The 21768-nt window shown below is 46.2% G+C and overlaps 1 protein-coding gene across 1 annotated transcript; it reads left to right on the top strand.

Moving 5' to 3' along the window:
- The first annotated feature begins 4248 nt into the window (after positions 1-4248).
- NAGK (N-acetylglucosamine kinase) lies at positions 4249-21128 on the top strand. Its single transcript, XM_074195944.1, has 10 exons — positions 4249-4324; positions 5914-5998; positions 6158-6256; positions 7112-7253; positions 8044-8154; positions 9822-9934; positions 16524-16611; positions 17595-17692; positions 18807-18885; positions 19033-21128. Exons 1-10 carry the CDS (start codon positions 4296-4298, stop codon positions 19215-19217), a joined length of 1029 nt encoding a protein of 342 aa, XP_074052045.1. The 5' UTR covers positions 4249-4295; the 3' UTR covers positions 19218-21128.
- Positions 21129-21768: the final 640 nt, after the last annotated feature.

Below are 21768 nucleotides of genomic sequence, written 5' to 3'. Positions count from 1 at the left end.
ACATTGCTACTAACTTATTCAAATTGAAACACCTGACCCACTCTTTTAATGAAAAACCAGCTCAAAAAAAGCAAGCTATGGGGGGGGTGGCTAGGAGGCGTAATGGATGAAGCACCGGCCTTGGAGTCAGGAGTACCTGGATTCAAATTCGGTCTCAGACACTTAATAATTACCTAGCTGTGTGGCCTTGGGCAAGCCACTTAACCCCATTTGCCTTGCAAAAACCTAAAAAAAAAGCAAGCAAGTTATTAAGTACTGTGAGGGACAGTTGCCTTTTTTGTTGTTTTGTTTCAATACTATCAGTGATTATACTTTGGGGGTAGAGGGGGGCTTCTTGAGAATAGCAAGAGCTCTTCCCCTTTTCTGTGTCCTGGATGACCTAGCTGCAGTTTGGTGGTCCAATGGATAGTGCAATGACCCTGGAGTCAGGAGGATGGGAGTTCAAATCCAGTCTCAGACATTTGATTCTTACTAGCTGTGTGACCCTAGGCAAGTCATTTCACCCTGATTGCCTCTCACCCAGGGCCATCTCCAGTCGTCCTGCTCCATATCTGGCCACTGGACCCAGATGACTCTGGAGGAGAAAATGAGACTGGTGACATAGCACAGCCCCTCCTCACTCAAATCCAATTCACACGTTTATCATGGCATCACCTTGCTGATGTTGGGATCTTCTTTGAGAACAAAGGACAAACATCAGCATCATCATTCTGGTTCCTCAGCCCTTACTGCTGTATAAGTATCCTGATCTCCCTCAGCTCAGTGTGGTCATACCCAGAATGGCCCCCACCTATAGGTTAATGGTAAATCCCAGACAATAAAACTTCATGTCCAATCTGTATTTTTTTGTCATTTTATTTTTACACTATATTTTTTAAGGTTTACAGTTTGGGGATTCACAATAAACGTACACACACAGTCATGGGAGGTTTTTAAAAAATTATTAATTATTTTCAGTGATCAAGTATTTATTTTTTCTTCCTATAACCTTCCAACAAAAATAATAATAGCATACGTCTAACTTCTTAAGGCTTGTAAGAGGTTTTACATCTACTATCTCATCTGATCTTCACAATTGCCCTGTAAGTTAGGTATCATTATTACTATTAGTACAACACCCATTTTAGAGAGTTAAATGATTTGCCCAGTGTTCCACCAAAACTGAAACAGGATTTAAATGTGGCTTTCCTGCCTGTAAGTTCCCCTATTCTATCCACTTTGACACAAAATTGCCTCCAAATCACCATAGTCAAGCAAAACAACTTCCCACCATTGACTGTGCCCACAAATGTGTGTCTCATTTTAGGGAGGTTTTTTTTTAAATACACTGGGGGGCAGCTAGATAGTGCAGTGGATGGAGCACCGGCTGGAGTCAGGGGGACCTGAGTTCAAATGCGACTTCAGACACTTAATAATGACCTAGCTGTGTGGCCTTGGGCAAGCCACTTAACCCCATTGCCTGGCAAAAAAAAAAATACATTGGGAAAAGGAGGTGGGAGAAGAGGACAGAAAAATGGGCTGGTGAAAGTGATCCTGCTTGGGGTTTGGGAGGTTTGACGTTCTCCCTCCCAGCTGCCAGTGTCAGATTTGGGTAAGCCTCTGCACTGATGAAGCACCCCAGAGGTGAAGCACCAGATGAAATGTCCATGGACAATTAGATACAAGATACATACAGAGAAAATGGAAAGCTGTCTTGGAGAAATACCTGGGGGAGACTGAGGAAGGCCTGCAGAAGGTAGCATTTGAGCTGAGTCTTCTTATTTTTTAATGTTTTTATTTTGAGCTGTCTTGAAGGAACTCAGGAACTTTAAGAGGTAGAGGTGAGAAGGGATGGCATTCTAGGGAAGAGGACCAGCAAAGGCAAAGATCTGGAGATGGGAGATGGAACAATGTAATGATGAACATCAAGTAGGCCAGTGAAGCTGCATCTTAGAGTGTATAGAACATTTGTAATTGTATGTAGATAGTTTACAATCCAAAGGGGGGGGGGGGTTGTTGTCAGTCAGTCATGGCTGGTTTGACTTTTCATGACCATTTGGGATTTTTCTTGGCAGAGATATTGGAATGACTTGCCATCTCCTTCTCCATCTCATTTTACAAAATAGAAAAATGAGGCAAACAGGGTTAAATAACTTGCCTAGGGTCACACAGGTAGTCAATGAGGCCAGATTTAAACTCAGGAAAAGGAGTCTTCCTGACTCCAGACCCAAAGCTCTTTACACTATGGGGCCCCACTCAATGAGCCTTGATAGTCTCTGGGGTCCCCTTCAATTTTTGAACTATGATAAAATGGAGTAGTCTTATGCTAATGGGCAAGTTACTCTTGCTGGGATCCCCAGCTGGGGGCCGGATTCCTAACCCTGCATTGCTGGGCCAGGGGATCGGATCGACTCACTTGAGGTTACTGGTATTAGGAGCAGACGCATTTTCTTGATATCCTATTGGTTAATATTTGAAACAAATGGTTTTTACTTCTTTTGTTTTAAACTAGGAGATCCAAACTAAGTGATTTTTAATACTTTGATATAAGTAAGAGTTTCCAACTAATGGGTCATCAACCAAGAACCCCTTCATTTTATAGATGAAGAGACTGAGGCCCCAAGAGGCCACGAAAAGGACTGTGTTGAGTCTAGCACCCAGGTCCTCTGAGCCCAAATCCATCTTCTGAGTCTAAATTTGAAGCCAGGACTATTTAACCTCAAATGCATCCCTCTATTGACCCCCCCAACTGCTGCTGCAGCCATAAACAGAGTTCTAGGTGGTCTTTGAGGGAGGCAATAAGGGAAATAGAACTGAGAAGGTGGATCCTGATGCAAGTGCACATGGCTTTTGTTGTCCGGCAGCATCTAGAAGGAGTACTTGTGGAGGGAGGAGAGTCCCTCGCCAGCCTCCCTTGGTGCCTCCACGCCTGTGGGTGCTGTGGGCAGGGGGTGCGGGTGCCCCGCGGGGTGCGGGTGCCCGGTGTGGTGCAGGTGCCCCATGTGGTGCGGATGCCCCGTGGGGTGCGGGTGCCCGGTGGGGTGCAGCTGCCCTGTGTGGTGCGGGTGCCCCGTGTGGTGCGAATGCCCCGTGGGGTGCGGATGCCCCGTGTGGTGCGGGTGCCCGGGGGGTGCGGGTGCCCCGCGGGGTGCGGGTGCCCGGCGGGGTGCGGGTGCCCCGCGGGGTGCGGGTGCCCGGTGGGGTGCGGGTGCCCCGTGTGGTGCGGGTGCCCCGTGGGGTGCGGATGCCCCGTGGGGTGCAGCTGCCCTGTGTGGTGCGGGTGCCCGGTGGGGTGGGGATGCCCCGTGGGGTGCGGATGCCCCGTGGGGTGCGGGTGCCCCGTGGGGTGCGGGATGCCCCGCGGGGTGCGGATGCCCCGTGGGGTGCGGGTGCCCCGTGGGGTGCGGGTGCCCGGTGGGGTGCGGATGCCCCGTGGGGTGCGGGTGCCCCGTGAGGTGCGGGATGCCCCGCGTGTGGTGCGGGTGCCCCGCGGGGCGCGTCGGGAGCGGGGCCTCCGAGAGCCAGGGGCGGGCCGGCAGGTCTCCGACTCCTTTCAGGAGCGGGGCAGGCGGGGCAGGCGGGGCACGGGCCCCGCGGCCACAGGGAGCCGGGTTCAGGTGCCCCTCACCCTCGGGGTGGGCCGCCTCCGGCCTTGGGAAACCAAAAACAGAAAAGGAAGAGAAGCACGTGCGCGGGAGGCAAAGCCGCCTCGGAAGTCTGGAGACGCCTCTGAGCAAAAGAAAAAAGTTCCTTTTGGCTTTTCGTCTCCCGGAGGGGGGGAGCCCCGGCAGGCCGCCTGCCCCCCTGGGGCTTCGGGCCCGGGTCTCCGCTAAGCAGGGCCGGGGCGCGGCGCCATCCCTGAGGGCCCCGCGGGGCCCGGGCCGGGGAGCTTCCGCCCAAAGGGGAGAGGAGAGAAGGGGGGACACGGCCGGGGGCCCCGCGCCGCCCCGCGCCGCCACTGGCTCCGGGGCGGGGGAGCGGGACAGGGGCCTAGGCCCCCCGCCGCGGCCGCGCCTGCGCGCACTCGCGCCCAGGCGCGCGCACGCCCCCGGACCGCCGCGCACGCGCACAGCGCCGCCCGGCCGCGCGCCGAGTCCGCCGCCGAGGTCCCGGGAGGCTCCGGAGCCGCGGCCAGCCCCGCCCCGCCCCTCAGCCCGGCCCCGCCCCCGCCCCGCCCCGCCCCGCAGCCCCGCCCCGCCCCCGCCCCTCAGCCCGGCCCCGCCCTTCCCGCCCAGGCCCCGCCCCCCCAGGCCCCGCCCCGCCCTTCCCGGCCCCGCAGGCCGCCCCGGACCCCGCAGCGCGGAGCGGCGGCGCCCATGGAGCGGCTGTACGGGGGCGTGGAGGGGTGAGTGCGGGCCCGGGGGCCCCGGCCGAGCCGCTGCGCCCCGGGACGCGGGGGCCGTGCAGCTCGGGGAGCGCTTCGGGAGAGGCCCGGGCCCCGCGCGGGGGGACCCTGCCGTGCGGGGGGACCCGGCCCCACGGGGGGAACCTGCCCGGCGCGGGGGGACCCGGCCCCACGGGGGGAACCTGCCCGGCGCGGGGGGACCCGGCCCCACGGGGGAGACCCTGCCCGGCGCGGGGGGACCCGGCCCCACGGGGGAGACCCTGCCCGGCGCGGGGGGGATCCTGCCCCACGGGGGGGACCCGGCCCCACGGGGGAGACCCTGCCCGGCGCGGGGGGACCCGGCCCCACAGAGCAGGGGGAGCCGCCGGGGCCAGGCAGGCGGTCCTGGGCTGAGTCCAGACCCGGAGCCGCGCGGCGGCCGCCCGGACCGGGCCCCAGGGCCAGCTGGCCCGGGCCCTGCTTCCCACCGGCCCTCGGGCCGCCCACCTCCCGATCCACACCGGCTCGGGGCCCGGCCCTGTTGGCCCCGCGGGGCCGCCGTCCCCTTCTCCGCCTCAGCTTACAGGTGAGGAAACTGAGGCAGGCCCGGCCCCGCGGCTGAGGAAGAGGAGCCCCCCACCCCAGGGGCGCGCCCTCCCGTGCCCCCCGAGGCTGGCCGAGGCCCAGCACGGGCCCCTCCGGCGGGCCCCCGGCCCGGGGTGGGGGGGGCCTTGTCCAGGCCCCCCAGCAGACGCGGTCAGAGGCAGCGTTGGGCCCCGGCCCTCCGGACCCCAGCTACCGCAGGAACTACTACCACCTACCAGCGGTCTAACCATTGTGGCACGGGCTTACCCTGGGAAGCCCAAGGTCGCAGGGAACCCCACCGAACCCCACCGTGCCATTGCTTCTCCAGAGGGGGCTGGATCTTAAGAACACCCTGGGCTTTCGGATCCTTTTTCTGCTATTGGCTAATAACCTGATCTTTGGGTGTGTTACTTTCAGTCTGGGCCTCAGCTTCCTTATTTATAAAATGAAAAGATGGAAAGAGATGTTATCTGGGCCCCCTTAAACCCTGCCTGTCCCCCTGGGGGGGAGGCCGGGAACTGAGGCCACAGCCCTGATTAGAATCTAATCCTCTGGAATCAGATGGGGAGTTGGAGGAGTGGTCAGCCCCGGGGCTGAGAGGCAGAGGTGGGAAGCTTGAGTAGAGTCTTCTGGAAAGTTCTTCAGAAAGGCCAGCTACCCTTGGCAGCAGAGGCAGCTGTGGCCTAGCAGTCAGAGCGCAGGCTTCCAAGACCCAGGTTCGGGTCCCGCCGCTAACATTCTCTGGCTGTGGAATGCCAGTTAACTTTCTAAGAAGAGAAGTTATTCCCTGGGACTTCCCAGCATTAATAAAGCCGCCAGTCTGGTCCCCTGCAGTCCACACTGCTCCGGGAGCTCCAAAGGAGACAAAGTCCTCCTGGAAGAAGGGCTGGGCCTTGACGGCCAGGGAGGATTTGATGAAGAGGAGTTAGGACTGTATCTTCCCTGTCAGATAAGGGGCTTCCTAAAGGCAGGGGCTGTTTCTGCCATCAGATCAGAGTTAACACTGAGTTTGGCCTATTCCCTAGGGGGGCCACTCATTCTGTGGCCCTGCTGCTGTCTGAAAAGGGCCAGGTTATAGCAGAAGCTTCTGGACCAAGCACCAACCAATGGGTAAGCCAGGCTGGCTTGAGGGAAAGGGGTGCTTGGTGTTCATTGGCACATCCCTGACCACAGAATTGTGTGGCCAGCCTCTGGCAAGGAGAGGTTGGGAAGGGGGATGATAGTGGCATGGCCCAAAGCCCCATAATTCCTTTTCTTTCCCGGGACCAGCTGATTGGAGTAGAGGCCTGTGCAGAACGGATCAATGACATTGTGAATGAGGCCAAGAAGAAAGGAGGGATAAGCCTCGATAAACCATTGCACAGCCTGGTGAGTCTGGACGCAACATGGGGTGTCAGGGAAAATCTAGGGCCAAGAAGACCCCTAGAGTTCCCCAGGTCACCAGGAGGGGACAAATGAGCAGTCAACTGAGCAAGAAAGCATGGATCATTTAGTGTGACCCTCTCATTTAACAGCTGAGAAAACTGAAGTAGGAGTAGTTGGGTAGTGTAGTGGCCAGATCATTGACCCTGGAGTCAGGAAGGCCCTGGGCAACTCCCTTCACACCAATTGCCTCAGAGAGAGAGAGAGAGAGAGAGAAAGAGAGAAAGAGAGAGAGAAAGAAAGAAACAGAAAGATGAACTCAGTTTCCCAGAGGTCAAGTGATTTCCCCAAGTTCACTCAGCTGTGTTAGGGATCATATTTTGAGTCCTGATTTTAAATCCATCCATCCTTCTAAGGGCATCACATTGCCTCCATGTTTTGCTAGCATTCCAAACTCAAAGGGTCTCAAACCAAGCCCAAACAAGTTCCCCCTCCTGACTTCAATTCAGTGTGAATTTATTAAGGACCCCCTGTGTTAGAAGTGGGGGTTTTGGTTTTTTATTCTGTGGATGTTTTTTTTAATTGGCTACTTTTTCCATGACCCATTAGCAGATCCCAAACCCAGGTCTTGATTCAAAGACTAGCAAAGTTAGAGGAGAATGGCTTGGTGGGAGTACAGTCTGCATGAAGATGAGGCAGCCAAAGTACGTTGGAGTCAGATAGTCGAAGACCCCTGAATTCCAGGATAAAGAGGTTGGATGGGACCCTGAAAAACGGGGAATTTAGTGAAGAATCTTGAGCAGGATCAGAGTGGGTTTGGCGAGCCCTGGGCCCTCAACTCTGACCTGTTCCACATGGCAGGGCCTGACCCTGAGTGGGGCAGAACAGAACACTGCAATGTCCACCTTGATCAAACAGTTGAAAAGCACGTATCCTCACCTGAGTGAAAATTACTTCATCTCTACGGATGCAACGGGGTCCATCGCCACAGCCACACCCCATGGTAAGACTGGCAGAGCCCCCATGAAGACCTCTAGCTTTCTCCAGATTTCTCTGCTCCCTGCAGGAGCTATTTCCTGGAAACAGCTGGTAGCAACTTCCTTAGCCCCTAAACTTCATTGTAGACATCCTCTGAGCTGACCTGCCTTCACCTTCTCCTGTCCCGCTTCAGGGAGCCCAGAGCAGAAAGGGAAGGAGGCATAGTTTGATGAAGGCGTAAAAATGCTGCGGACTCTAAAGCAGGGTCTTGAGAACTTCTCTTGCGTCATGGATCCCTTCTCAGAATCATGTTTTTAAATGTGTGGAATAAAATATACAATAATTATATTGAAATACAGATATCAGAATATGAAAAACAATAATTTCCAGGGACTCCAGGTTAAGAACCCTTGCCCTAGAAGCAGAGAAGTATCCCCCAAAGCATGACAGGATTAAATGTTAGAACAGAGTTTGTCCATAGATGGGTTTTTTGTCAAAAAATGGGAAGGTTAGCCTTGTGGTATGACCCCTTCCAGGGCATCCAGGCTACTGGTGGGAAATCCAGGACTCCCATTACAGCTGTTTCCATACACAATCCTCACTCCCTGGGAGAAAGACCTCAACCAAATGAGGTCTTTCCTGGAGGATGTACTTCATTATCCTTAACGGAAGACTGGAAACCATCCTCATTTGAAGAGTACAATTACTGTCCCCAAAACTCTTTGCTTTAGGGAGCCTAGATGTTATGTTTCTAAAATTCTGATATCTGTTTCTGCCACTGGAAAATTGCTGAGCCATCCCGACTCTTCCCCCAGGTGGTGTGGTGCTCATTTCCGGGACAGGGTCCAACTGCAGACTGGTCAACCCCGATGGCTCCGAGCACGGATGTGGTGGCTGGGGACACCTCATGGGTGATGAAGGCTCTGGTGAGAATGGGAAGTGGTAGTGCCATCAGCTGTATCTCTCTACTCACTGACCTCTAGACTAGAGAGTCATGACCACCCAATGTCATGGCCCTTCTCCAGGGCACCCAGTGCTTTGAACTTTTCACATAGAACTTCTTTATCCATCCAACACAGACTTGGAATTATAGATTTGGAAGGGAGCCCTCAGAGACCATCTCATCCAACCCTACCTGACCATAAACATACCCCACAAATGGTCATTGAAGTTTTACTGGCAAAACTCCAGGGAGGTCTATTTCTACTTTGTAGCCTTTTGCATGCTCGGGCAATTCTAATTGTTGGAAGTTTTCCTGACATCAGACCTAAACTCAATAATTTTATAATATCTGTCCATTAATCAGTTGATGCTATGCTGATGAGCAAGGGACAATCCTTCATTCAGCTGTCAAATTAATCTTCCCAAAAGGCAAGTCTGACTAAATCAACTCCACCAACTTCCTGTTGCCTCCACAATCAAATATGAAATCCTCCAGTTTTTCACACCCTCCATATGCTGGCTCCTTCCTACCTTTCTAGGCTTCTTACACTTCCTTACACCCTCCCCATGTAGTCTGACTTGGCTGTTCCTCACACAAACACTTCATCTTTCATCTGTATATTTTCCCTGGCCTTCCCCCAGGCCTGGAACCCTCTCCTTCCTCATCTCCATCTCTTGGCTTCCCCACTTCCTTCATGTCTCAGATGAACTACCACCTTCTTCAAGAACACCTTTCCCCTCCCTCTTAATGTCAGTGGCTTCCCTGTACTGATCATCTCCAGCTGATCCTGTGTGTATCTTGTTTGTTCAGAGTAGTTTCATGTTGTCTCCCATGATATTGTGAATTTCTTGAGAGTTGACTTGGAGGGGGAGTTTCCCCTAATACCCTCGCAGGTCCAGACCCTTCCTTTCTCCCCCCCACCAACCTCCAGATATTCAGTCCTGGGATCCCATTTAGGAAGGACCTTGCTTCACTAGAGAGTTCCTAGACCTGGAGCAGAGAAGGTTCAGGGGGCACCAAATAGGCTCTTTGGAAGGAAGATTAGGACTACTCTATTTGACCCAAGAAGCAACAAGAGGAATTTCAGAGGAAAATTCTGAAACAAGGATTTTTGATGACAGAGATATCCATAGGTGGAATAGGCTGCTACAAGATGCAGCAAGTTCTCCATCACTGAAAGTCTTCAAGTAGAGGTTGGAAGACCCCTTAGTGGGGATGTGCCAAGGATTCTCTTCTTAGAACTGCTGGAGAATTGACACCCCTTCCAGCTGTGATATTGTGATTTTGATTCCGTTCCATCTTCTGTGCAAATAGTTAATAATCATTGTAGTTTTTATAGAGCACATTAGGATTTGCAGAGTATATTACAAATCAGCCCCACCTGAGACCCAAGGTGTGTGTGTGTGTGTGTGGGGGGAGTGGGCTGGTGGTGGAAGTAGAAAGTGCCCATTCTGAACCCAGATCCTCTGGCTCCAAATCCAGAAGGCCTTTACACCACACCCAGTTCCCACTTGATGGTGGCTCAGGTTGGGAGCCCCAGATCGCTGCCATCTAGCCCTCATGCTCCTACCTTAGTGGATCACTGACCCTGAGGGTCTCATAGGAGGCCATCTCCCTTTCCATTCTAAGCATGCCCATTTCCCTCTACAGCCTACTGGATTGCACATTTGGCAGTGAAGACAGTCTTTGACACCATGGATAAGCTGGAGGTGTCTCCACATGACATAGACTACCTCAAACACGCCATGTTTACCTACTTCCAGGTAGGTCCCTCTTCCTCCAAACTCCCATCTCCCATTTTCCTCATATCCCCCTTGGTTGGGAGGAGGGGAGGTAGTTTACATTTTGTCCCAGCATGATTCTAGGTACGAAGATACACACATTCATACATGCAACAAGAGATTGCATAAATGGAGTGAAAGGGCTGGCTAGGTGGCGCAGTGGATAGAACACCAGCCCTGGAGTACCTGAGTTCAAATCCCACCTCAGACACTTAATAATTACCTAGCTGTGTGGTCTTGGGCAAGCCACTTAACCCCATTTGCCTTGCAAAAACCTAAATAAATAAATGAATGAATGAATTAAATTAAATTAAATTAAATAAATAAATGGAGTGAAAAAGAATGAAGAATCACCAGTAATATGAGATTACAAACCTGAGAGCCTGGAAGGTCAGCCATCCAAGAGTTTAGTTTATCTGGGCCTGCTAACTTGAATTCATCAAAGGACGACTAGGCATTCTCATTCAAAGTTGTGATAAGATATGATCCCTGTTTCCATGTAGGGTACAGTTTAACTAAATAGTATTCTTTTTTTAAAAATTAAATATTTTATTTATTTTTCCAAATATATGCAATGGTAGTTTTGAACAATTATTTTTTGGCAAAGTTTTGAATTTTACCTTTTTTCTCCCTCTCTTCTCCCCCTTACAGCTATACATGTTTGAGACATTTGGTGGTACCTGAGTTCAAATCCAGCCTCAGACATTTACTAGCTATGTGACCGTAGGCAAATCACTTAATCTCACTTCCTCAGTTTCCTCTACTTGTAGAATGAGGAAAATACTAGGAACCAATTTCACAGGGTTTGTGTGAACTTCAAATGAGGTAATATTGCTTTTATAACTGAGCCAAAGTTGGGTTATCTCGTAATGAAAAAGAGGCTCATTCAGCTATCCAGAATTATGTTGGAAAGAGACCTGAGAGAGAATTTAGCCTAACTTCCTAGTGGAACATCTGGAATTCAGAGAGAAAGTGATTTGCCCTAGGTCATCCAGAATTTCCCTGGCAAGTGATCTGAGCACCCTTCTGCCTCTGGGGCAGTCCATTAACAACTGGACTCTGACCCAGCATAACCAGCAAAATCTTAGGGGCATGGGTGTAGCAGATAAAACAAAGGATGTCTGAGTCAGGAGACCTCAGGTCCAACCCAGGCCCAGACACATGGTGATTGTTTTATAGTAGGCAAATCCTTCCCTGGGCTGAACCTCTCCTTCTCAGCTACAATGGAGATGATAATGCTCTCACACCACCTGCCTTCCCAGGTGGTTCTGAAGAAAGTACTTTGAAACTGAAAAAGCCATGAGAGGTGTTCTTTATTCTTTTTTTTCTTAATTTTATTTTTTGATTACATTTTAAATTCTGAACTGACCCTCTCTCCCTCACCATTCTGTGCTAAGGGAGGGTCATCATTTGACACACATATATATTAATTTGTTTAAAACCATACTATGCAACCTTCTATTTATCTGTTCTTTCTCTGGAGATGGATCTCATCTTCTTTCATAGGTCCTTTGTAGTTGATTTGAGTAGTTCTTTTTTTTTTGGTTGATATTTTACTTTATTTTTCCAATTACACATTATAAAAGTTTTTCAATATTCATCCACTTCCTTATTTTTAAGTTACACATTCACCCTCCTTTCCCACCCTCCTCCCCTCAGCAGGGACCAATCTGTCAAAGTTGTCCATGTACATTTGTGTTTAACATGTTTATATATTAATCATTTTGTTTATGAGAAATTAGGACTCGGGAAAGAAAAAAATCATGAGATAGGTAGGTAAAACCTAAGAGAAAATTTAAAAAACCGAACACAGCATCCATTCAAATTCGGGGTGGGGGGTTGTTTTTTTTCCTCCTCTGAATGTGGATTGCATTGTCCATAATAGGTCTCCAGGGTTTTCCTGGATTGATTCGGGAAGTTCTAATACTCAATAACTTAGTTGTTTATATTTAATCTTTGAACAATATTTATACAAACAACATTCTCTTGGTTTTGCTCATCTTTTCATTTATGCAAGTCAAGCATCTCATCATTTCTTACAGCACATTAGTGTTCCTACACAATCATATATCACAACTTGATTGCCATTCCTAATTGATGGACATCCTCTCAATTTCCAGTTTTTGCTGCACTAAGAGAGCTGCTAGAAATATTTTAGATCATGTAGGTTCTTTTTCTTTTTCCTTTATCATCTTGGTAAACAGACCCAGTGGTGGTATTGTTGGGTCAAAAGGTATACCCAGTTTTATAATTCTTTGAGCATAACTCCAAATTGCTCTCCAAAACGGTTGGATTAGTTCATGGTTCCACCAGTAGTGTATAAGGTATCCCAATTTTTCAACATCTCTTTCAACATTTCTCATTCTTTCCTTCTATCATTTTAGCCAATCTGATAGGTATCAATTGATATCTCAAAGTTGTTTTAATTTACATTTCTCTAATCAATAATTATTTAGAGCAATTTTTTCCTATAACTATAGCTTTGCCAAAAACTGCCCGTTCAGATCCTTTGACCATTTATTTTTTAGGGGAATGAGTAATATTCTTAGAAATTTAACAAAGTTCTCTATATATTTGAGATATGAGATCATTAAGTGAGAAACTATATTTTCCCTCAATTTTCCACTTTCCTTCTCATCTTGGCTAAATTGACTTTATTTGTCTAAAACTTTTAATTTAATGATATCAAAATTATTCATTTTATATGTCACAATGTTTTTTATTTCTTGTTTATTCATAAATTATCCTATTCGTAAGTCTGATAGGTAATATGTTTTATGGTCTCTAATTTACTTATCTCTCCCTTTATAGCTAGGTCATGTATCCATTTTGGCCTTATCTTAGTAAATGGAATAAAATATTGGTCTATACCAGGAGCAGGAAGTGTCTGGCCTGTGGGTATAAGGCCCATGGTCTGGTGTTGCCACAGCACCTATAGTGGGGACTTGAAATTCAATAAATCTAGTAACATTTTAGAGGTGAATTGTTTGACTAAATATAGCAGGCAAATGATATAGATATCTAATTGGTCCTTAACAGAAAAAAGACTCTCCACCCCTGGTCTATGCCTACTTTCTTTCAGATTGCTATCAAGTTCTCCTAACAATTTTTATCAAATAGTAAAGTCTTATCCCAAAAGCTTAAATGTTTGCATTTGTCATGTATAAAGTTACTATAACTTATTACTACACTGTATTTTCTGTCTACTTCCACTGATTTCTTAACTAGTACTGGATAGTTTTGATAATTACTTTCTTATAATATAGTTTTAAGATCTGGTACTGCTAAATTGCCTTCCTATATTATTTTTTTTCTCATCATTTCCTTTGATATTCTTGATGTTTTCTTCTTCTAAATGAATTTTGTTAATATTTTTCCTAGCTAAATAATTTTTTTTGTAATTGGAATAGCATTGAATAAGGTTAGTTTAGGTAGAATTGTTATTTTTATTATATTGACTTTGCCCACCCACGAACAATTAATATTTCCTCAATTATTTAAAACAGACTTTATTTCAAAAGCATTTTTTTTTAAATTGTGTTCATGTTGTTCCTGGGTTTGTCTTGGCAGGTGTGTATACATATATACATATACATATATATACATATACATATATACATATACACATACATATACATACATATATATATATATATATATATATATATATATATATATATATATAAAACTCCTGGGTATTTTATGCTATCTGTGGTTATTTTAAAGGGGGTATCTCTTACTATCTCTTGCAGTGTTTTCTTGGCATTATATAGAAATGCTGATGGTTTCTTTGGGTTTATTTGATATCCTGCTACTTTGTTAAAAAATGGTTTCTACCAGCTTTTTAGTTGAATCTCTAGGATTTTCCAAGTGTGTCATCTTGTCCTCTGCAAAGATAGTTTTATTACTTCATTGGCCATTCTTCAGTATTTTCTTCTTTTATTGCTATTGCTGGCATTTCTAATACATTATTGAGAATAATATTAATCATAATGAGCATACTTGTTTCACTCTTGATCATCTTGGGAAGACTTCTAGCTTATTCTCATTACAAATAATGCTTGCTCGTGGTTTTAGGTAGATGTTTATCATTTTAAGGAACAATCTATTTCTACCTATGTTTTCAAGTGTTTTTTTTAATAGGAATGACTCTTGTATTTTGTCAAAAGCTTTTTCTAAATCCAATGACATGATTTTTTGTTACTTTTACAATCAATTATGCTAAGTTTCCCTTATTTTAATCCATCCTTGTATTCCTCATATAAAACCCATTTGGTCACAATGTATAATCTTTGTGATAAATTGTTGTAGTTTCTTAACTAGAATTTTATTTAGGCTTTTTGCTTCCATATTTATTAGTAAAATTGGTCTATAATTTTTTCCCCCTCTTTCTGGTTCAGGTATCAGCAAAATATTTGTTTCATTAAATGAGTTTAGTAGAACTTACAAATTCACTTACAACTCCATCTGGTCCTGACGATTTTTATCCTTAGAAAGTTCATTTATGGCCTGTTCAGTTTCTTTTGCTAAAGTAGGTTGATTCAAATATTATATTTCCTTTTCTGTTAATCTAGTTAGTTTATCTTTTTTGTAAATATTTTTCCATTCCACTTAAATTGTTAGATGTATTGGATATAATTGGGACAATAACTCAATAGTTGCTTGAATTTGTCTTTATTAGTGACATAGTCACCTTTTTCATTTTTGATAATAATTTGGTTTTCTTCTCTCTTTTTTAATTATTTAATTCTTGTGTACAGGTGGACAAAGTCTCAGACTGTAAGTCCAGGAACCTGTATATGGGGCCTGGGTTCAAATCTTGACCACCTGCAAATCAAGGCTTGGTCTAGGTATTGGTTTTCTAGTCATAAAATGAAGGATATGGTCTAGATTCTGTCTAGATGGTCTCTGGTTTCAGATGAAGTCTTAAGAATTAACTTTTTTCTACAAAAGACTCTATTTGTTAGGAAAAGGCATAAGTGGTTAGAGAGGGAGGGTGGTATGAAGAGTATCCTGGAATGAATGTCTGGAGACCAGATTCTTGCCTAGCTCTAGGAGAAGATTTTGAGGCTTGGGACAGGTCCTTTCTCTGTTAAGGGTCAGATGATTCATCAGTTCATTCTCTGGAAATTCTGTGACTCTGATTCTATTGCTCTGAGATCCATATCTTTTGAAAATAGTTCCCAGGCTTCCTAGAATTTCTTCTAAAAAGAAATTCCTCCAATTGTCTTCAAACCACAAAGCTGGCATTCTTTGTGATGGGGCTGGACACCGTTCAATTCACTGGAAGATGCCTGGAAAAACTCTGCTTTTTTTTTAATTGTTTTTCCTGCAATTGCATATCAAGAAAATTTTAGCATTCATTTTTACAGGATTTTGAGTTCCATATTTTTCTTCCTCCTTTTCTTCCTTTCTCCCTCTTCCTAAAATAGTAGGTAATTTGGTGTGTGTGTGTGTGTGTGTGTGTGTGTGTATGTATGTGTATATATATAAAATCACATAAAACATATTTCTACATTAGTCTCAGTTATGGAAGAAGAAACATCAATATAAAGAAATAACCATGAGGAAGAATAAAGTAAGTGAAAAAAATATGCTTTGATCTGCATTTAGAGGCCATCAGTTCTTTAGATATGGACAGCATTTTCCTTCTTCAATCCTTTGTACTTGTCTTGGATCATTGTGTTGTTGAGAATTGAGTCATTCGTAGTGATCATCATACAATATCGCTGATGCTGTGTACATTCCTGGTTCTCCTCATTTTACTCTGCATTAGATCACACAAGTCTTTCCAGGTTTTTCTGAACTCTGACCTTTCATCATTGTTATTGCACAATATATTCCATTATATTCATATTCCATGACTAATCGCCAATTGATGGACATCTCCTGGACTTCATCTTTCCTCCAGGAAAAGGGCTGCTATAGATACTTTTGACATGTAGGTCCTTTCCCTTTTTTGATGATCTCTTTGTGATACAGACCCAGTGGTGGTATTGCTGGGTCAGAGGCTCTACCTAGTCTTTTAGTTCTTTGGACAGAGTTCCAAACTGCTCTCCAGAATGGTTGGATCAGTTCACAACTGCACCAATAGTGCATGAATGTCAACAATTTTCCCACATCATCTCCTGTCAATTATCATTTTCCTTTTTGGTCATATATGAGTCAATCTGATAAGTGTGAGGTGGTATCTCAGTTATTTTAATTTGCATTTCTCTAATAGTGCCATAGAGCATTTTTTCATAGGACTAAAGCTTTAATCTCTTCATCTAAAAACTGCCCTTTCCTTTCCTCTCCCTTGACCATTTATAAATTGGGGGGTGGGGGGTGGGTGTGGCTTGTGTTATTAATTTAACTCGGTTCCCTATATATTTGAAAAATGAAGCCTTTATCAGAGACACCTGCCATAAAGATTGTTTCCCAATTTTCTGCTGTCTTTCTAATCTTGGTTGCATTCATTTTGTTTGTACAGAAGTTTTTTAATTTCATATAATTAAAATGATCTGTTTTACATTTCATAAGGAGCATTTTCTTTTCCGATGACTGTCTAAGCACTGTTCTGTGTCCTCAGGTGTCTGACCGCATGGGACTCCTCACCCACCTCTATAGAAACTTTGATAAATCCATGTTTGCAGGATTTTGCCAAAAAGTTGCTGAAGGTACGGGAGGGATTTGGTGGGAAGCCATGGCCTTGTGGTTTTGTGTAGCTTGGCTCCTGCTGGGTGGGAAAAGGACAGTGGGAGAGATGGGGTCCACCAAGGCCATGCTCTCCCTGGACCCAGCAACTCCTGGTACTTCATGGTCTCCATTTCAGAGAAAGTTCTGCATGGTATTGTCCCAACTGTTGCTGCTCTGGCCTTCATCTTGAACTTCTTTCTATTCTCTCTTGTGCATTTTTAAAGTGTTTCATTGGCCCTCTTCCTTGGCATCCCTGTTGCTCAGTTCTTCATCTTTCCAATGATTTTGTAAGGCTTGACCCAGCCCTCTCAGTTGTCCCAGGCCATTGAGAACCTCTCTTTCTGGGAAAACAGATGAAAAACCAAAACCTTTGCTTTGGGTAAATCTGACTCTTTCCCTCACTCCCTTCTCTTCCTTTATTTTCCCTTATATCAAGAAAAGCCCAAACTTAATGGTTCTAGACCCACATCTCCAAACACCCATTAATCCCAAGAATCCCTCACATTTGTTAACTTTCCACAAACCCACTCCTCCTTCTGACGTCATTCTTTCTGTCCATGGCCCCAGCCTCCCCTCATTCCCACACATAACCTCAAAACTTTACTCTTTGCTCTCTCACCTCCCACATACAGTTAGTTACCAAATCCTGATGATTTTGGTATAAGAACACCTTGTGTCTGTCCTTCCTCACCAAGCCTACCACCCTGTAACTTCCACTCTTCGTACTCTTCCCTCTCTCCACTGACCTCTGTGATCAGGCTTCTCCAGCCAGATTGGAAGCTTCCACTGCCACCAGTTCCACTTTCTCCCCTTCCTTCCTTGAAATGTCTTGCAGAGTTGGGCTCTTAAGAGGGGTCTATAAAGACCTGATTTCAATGAGTTGACAATAGCGCATTGGAATGACTGGGTAGCTGAAGCTGAGTCCAGTCCCTTGTTCTTCAGGTCCTTTGTCTCTCCAATTTAGGTGCCGATCAGGGTGACCATCTCTGCCAGCATATTTTCAAGAAAGCTGGAGAAGTACTGGCCAGACATATACTGGCTGTGTTGCCCAGTATTCAGCCGGTAAGTGGAGGTGGGGGTGGGGCACAGGGAAGCCGGGCACTTTGGGAAGAGCCATAGACTTAAAATGAAGCTTACTTTGCTTCTGTTTTCATTTCTCTTTCTCTTATCTCTGTCTCTTCTAGCTCCTTGTTTCCATGCATCCACATCTCTGTCCTTCTCTCACTTAACCTGAGTCCATTAGACTCAGAGACAGTCTGGTGTAGTAAACAGACCTGGCCTTGGAGTCAGGAAGCCCAAGGTTGAAGACCTGACTCACATTGAGATTCCCCAGGCAACTTTCTAATTCACTCCAATTCAACAAGACTCAAATGCTGAGGAAAAAAAGAAATAAAACAATGCCTTCCCTCAAGGAGCGTACACTGCATGGGAAAAACTACCCATATGCTTAGCAGGGTCTGGCTCTATTTAGAAGTGCTGCTTAGTGTGTTCTCTATCTATGCAGACAAGTAAATACACACTATTGTATTTTGTATGGGTGGGGAGACACTGGTTGAGTTGGGAACCAGGAAATGTCTCCTGTTGGAGCTGCTTGGGCTGAAACCTTGAAGAAAATTGCATATTCTCCCAGAGCATGAGAAGGGAGGGCACTGTGGGTATGGGTAACAGCTGGTCCAAAGGCAGGAGATAAAGGATTGGGTAAGAGCATGTACCCCATTTAGGCTAAAAACAGGCCTCATGTGTAGAGGAGCTTTCAATCTCCATCAAGAGCAGATACTTCCACTCTAGGGGCTCTCTGGAATAAATCACTGATCTAGATTCCCCTCCCCTAACACACACACACACACACACACACACACACACACACACACACACACGCAGTGGATCCAAGTTGGAATCCTAGCTCTGTATCTTGGTAGCAACTGAGGGACCATGTCAACCTTGACCAAGAGACTTTTAGTCTTGGACCTCTGCCCTCAAATATAAAATGAAGGCATTTGACTCAGTTACCTGTGACCTCCCATTAATCTCCCTCCATTCCTTAGGAAGTCTCTCAGTTTGGGCTCTTTGTGGGGGGGCCAGAGCAGATGGACAGATATGGGGCTGGAGGACGCTGAGCTGGTAGCCCTTTCCTCATAAGAACCAGCATCAGTAAAGCACTCTCATCTTTCCACAGGCACTTTTCCAGGGTCCCATGGGCCTCCCCATCCTGTGTGTGGGCTCTGTATGGAGGAGCTGGGAGCTGCTAAAAGAAGGTAAACAGGGACCCCAAGTGAGGAGCAAGCAGGGAGGGGCAAGAGGAAGAGGGCACCCACTAGCCAAGAAAACCTACCACACTAGAGCTTCTAGACACTGGACTCTGCCAGAGCTCAAACTTCTGATTCTCTTCTCTCCCATTCTAGCCTTTATCTCCACCCTGGCTGAGGGAAGGAAAACGCAGAGAGCCTTCTCCCACTTCACCCTGCTGAAGCTGAAGTATTCCTCTGCCATAGGGGGAGCAAGCCTGGGGGCTAAGTCTGTTGGGCAGATGCTTCCCCTGGACTATGAACAAAATGTAGATTCCTTCTTTAAATACTCCTTCCCTTAGTTCAGACAGGCCTTGCTACTTGGGGGCCAGTGGACATTAGACACCACAAAAGGACAATGCCTTTGTTAATCAATAAAGGTAGCAAAATTTTACTGGTACTTTCTATGTCTGTTACCTCTTCACAGTGCTCAGAGGTAAGTCCAAACACACTCATATGATTTGAAAGACCCTTAGAAGATGTGGCGTCCAACCCATCCACAAAAGAGATGGTTGGGCAGCTGGCCACCTTGGGAGGCCAGCCATCTCACTTCTAGACCACTTCGATGGTTAAGGTGGTTTTCCTGATTTCAAACTTATATTGGCCTTTTTGCAACTCTCCTCTGATCTTTCCACGATTATCCTTCATATACTAGAAAACAAGAGTTTCCTTTTCTCTTGCCAAACATGCTGAGTTCTTTCAACCAGGACTTCTTGAGAAGAATCTTTTACAAAAACCCTTTCCTCATCAAATCACCTCAAGGAAGGCAAGGCAGATGGGATTCTCCCCACTGGATATATCAGGACCCTCAGGAACATGGAAGAGCCTGCTGGGTCAGATGGCTAATTGGTGGCAGAGTAAGGACTAGAACTGATGCAGGGGAAAGATGAATTGCGAATGTAGAAATTGGATGGAGATGCAAATAATTGACTGGAAAGATATAAAGAATTAATGGTTGTAACAGAAACATTTGTGATTCCTAGTCCGGTAATGGGAAGGGAGTTCACGTTCTGCCCTCTAGATTAAGAGGCAAGACACAAAAACCTGTGTTGGACTCCTGCTTAGGGCCACAGTCTTCTCAGACCTGTGCTCCTGCCAATGCTGCTTGACTGTTTTTACCTCTCTTTCTCCTTTTCTATGTGTTGTAACTAATTTTTATAAATTTCTGTTTTATTTCCACCCTTGCTTTCCTGAGTCTGATTCTCATAGGCAGATTCCTATTCAAGTAGACAGAACCACCATGGCAGACGCCAAAGCAGTTGAGATTGATGTAAGAAGGACTCACACAGAAGAACTGACTGCCACAGCCAATCATTGCCTTCTCATTTTATTGACATTTTCAAGAGCTGCCATTTGGTTTGAATAGCAAAGTTCAGAAAAAGTATCTTTTTTTCCCTTTTTTACATTTTTTATGAAAAAAAATTTAATTTTAAACTCCTGTTCTCCCTTCCCAACAAAATATTGTGGATAGCTCTTCACCCAACTACTGTGTAGCATGTGCTTCAACAAAGTGCTTTTTTGATATTTCTACAAGAGCCATTCCTACAAGTCTTTCCCCATCCCCAGGAGACTGCAAGGACAAGAGGTGACAAGGGGACAATTCCAGTGGCTGCAGTTCCAAAAGGCAGCCAAGACACCTTTGGTCCATGCCTCCCTTCTGGCTGGAGCTCTCCGTTGCATCAGTCCTACCCCTCCCAGCCTCCAGAGCTCCTTCCCCCTTCCCCAGCGGTCACATGATCTACGGAGAGGGGTTCCCATATCCATTAGAAAACTGCTTTGGAAAGATTTCTCAACTTGGATGCTTTCAAGCTCAGTCCACTTGGTATGCCATGATTTATTCCATCAACAGTTGCCTTGGAAGGCTCCAGAAATATTTGCACTGAGAGCAAATGGAATTCAAGCTTTCCAACAAGCAAAAGCTGTCGTTTAAAAAACCCATGCAGACGTTTTGGCTCTTGGAGAAGAGTGTGTGAAATGAGGCTGGCTCTGAAGGGTCATTCCTGTGGAGGGAGCTGGGTCGGGCCTTTCCCCTCTGCTCCTATGGCTCTTCTTGAGGCAGCTGTGGCAATGGTGGCTGAAAGTCAAGGTGTGCTTTGTGTTTGTGACCAACATGAAGGGTTCTGAATTCTTAGTTATCTAGTTTTGGCTACAGTAAACTCCACGTTTTTATAACCTTAAATAAACAAAATTTCTGCTTTTAAAATGTGCTTCTATTTTCCAAGTGGGGGTGACCAGGATGAGAACAGCTCATCAGACAAATGAGTGTGCTTGGTGATGGAAGATCTCAAGGACTTCTCTGTTCTCTGCCTCCAGGGCCCTAGAAGGCCACTGTGACCACAGGGGTGGAAGAGAAAATCAAGGAGCTCAAGGGAAATGGAAGATACCATTTCCTTCTTCCAGGTCCAACTCCCTTTGCAAGGAGAGATGGAAGATAAAACAAATTTCTTTTTCTGAAATTTGTTACTAGACTTGTCTGGTGCAGCTCTAGTCTAGGACAGTAGAGGGCCCAGTGGCCTTCAGACCCTCCCTTTCCCGGGGTTTGGTGAAGAGGGGAGGGGCTGGAACAAAGCCTTCTCATCCTGTGGCGGGAAGCCCTTGGCCCACTTGCTCTCCAACCTTCCCAGCAATTAAATCTGTGGGGTTCTAATAGACACCCCAGGGCCTGTCTCAACTCCATCCCCATCTGAGGTACCAGGGCCTCTCTGGACTGCCATACCATCTTGTCACATTTCTTCTCATACAACCAATAATCCTATTCACGCTATGGGGCTCGCATTTCTTGAAAACTTTAAATAGTTTCATTGCAAACTTAATGAAGACCTCTTCCTAAAGACCCATATTTACAGAAGCCTG

The sequence above is a fragment of the Macrotis lagotis genome, chromosome 1 (assembly GCF_037893015.1).
Source record: "Macrotis lagotis isolate mMagLag1 chromosome 1, bilby.v1.9.chrom.fasta, whole genome shotgun sequence".
Lineage (NCBI taxonomy): Eukaryota > Metazoa > Chordata > Mammalia > Peramelemorphia > Peramelidae > Macrotis > Macrotis lagotis.
The sequence above is the reverse complement of the archived record's forward strand: the minus strand, read 5'-3'. Positions and strand labels throughout refer to the sequence as shown.

Bases quoted from the DNA above. Each gene is read 5' to 3' on its own strand.
- NAGK (XM_074195944.1), top strand. From the start codon at position 4,296: ATGGAGCGGCTGTACGGGGGCGTGGAGGG. The intron at 5,999-6,157 runs GTAAGCCAGGCT...TCCCGGGACCAG, and splicing joins GACCAAGCACCAACCAATGG to CTGATTGGAGTAGAGGCCTG. The intron at 18,886-19,032 runs GTAAACAGGGAC...CTCCCATTCTAG, and splicing joins CTGGGAGCTGCTAAAAGAAG to CCTTTATCTCCACCCTGGCT.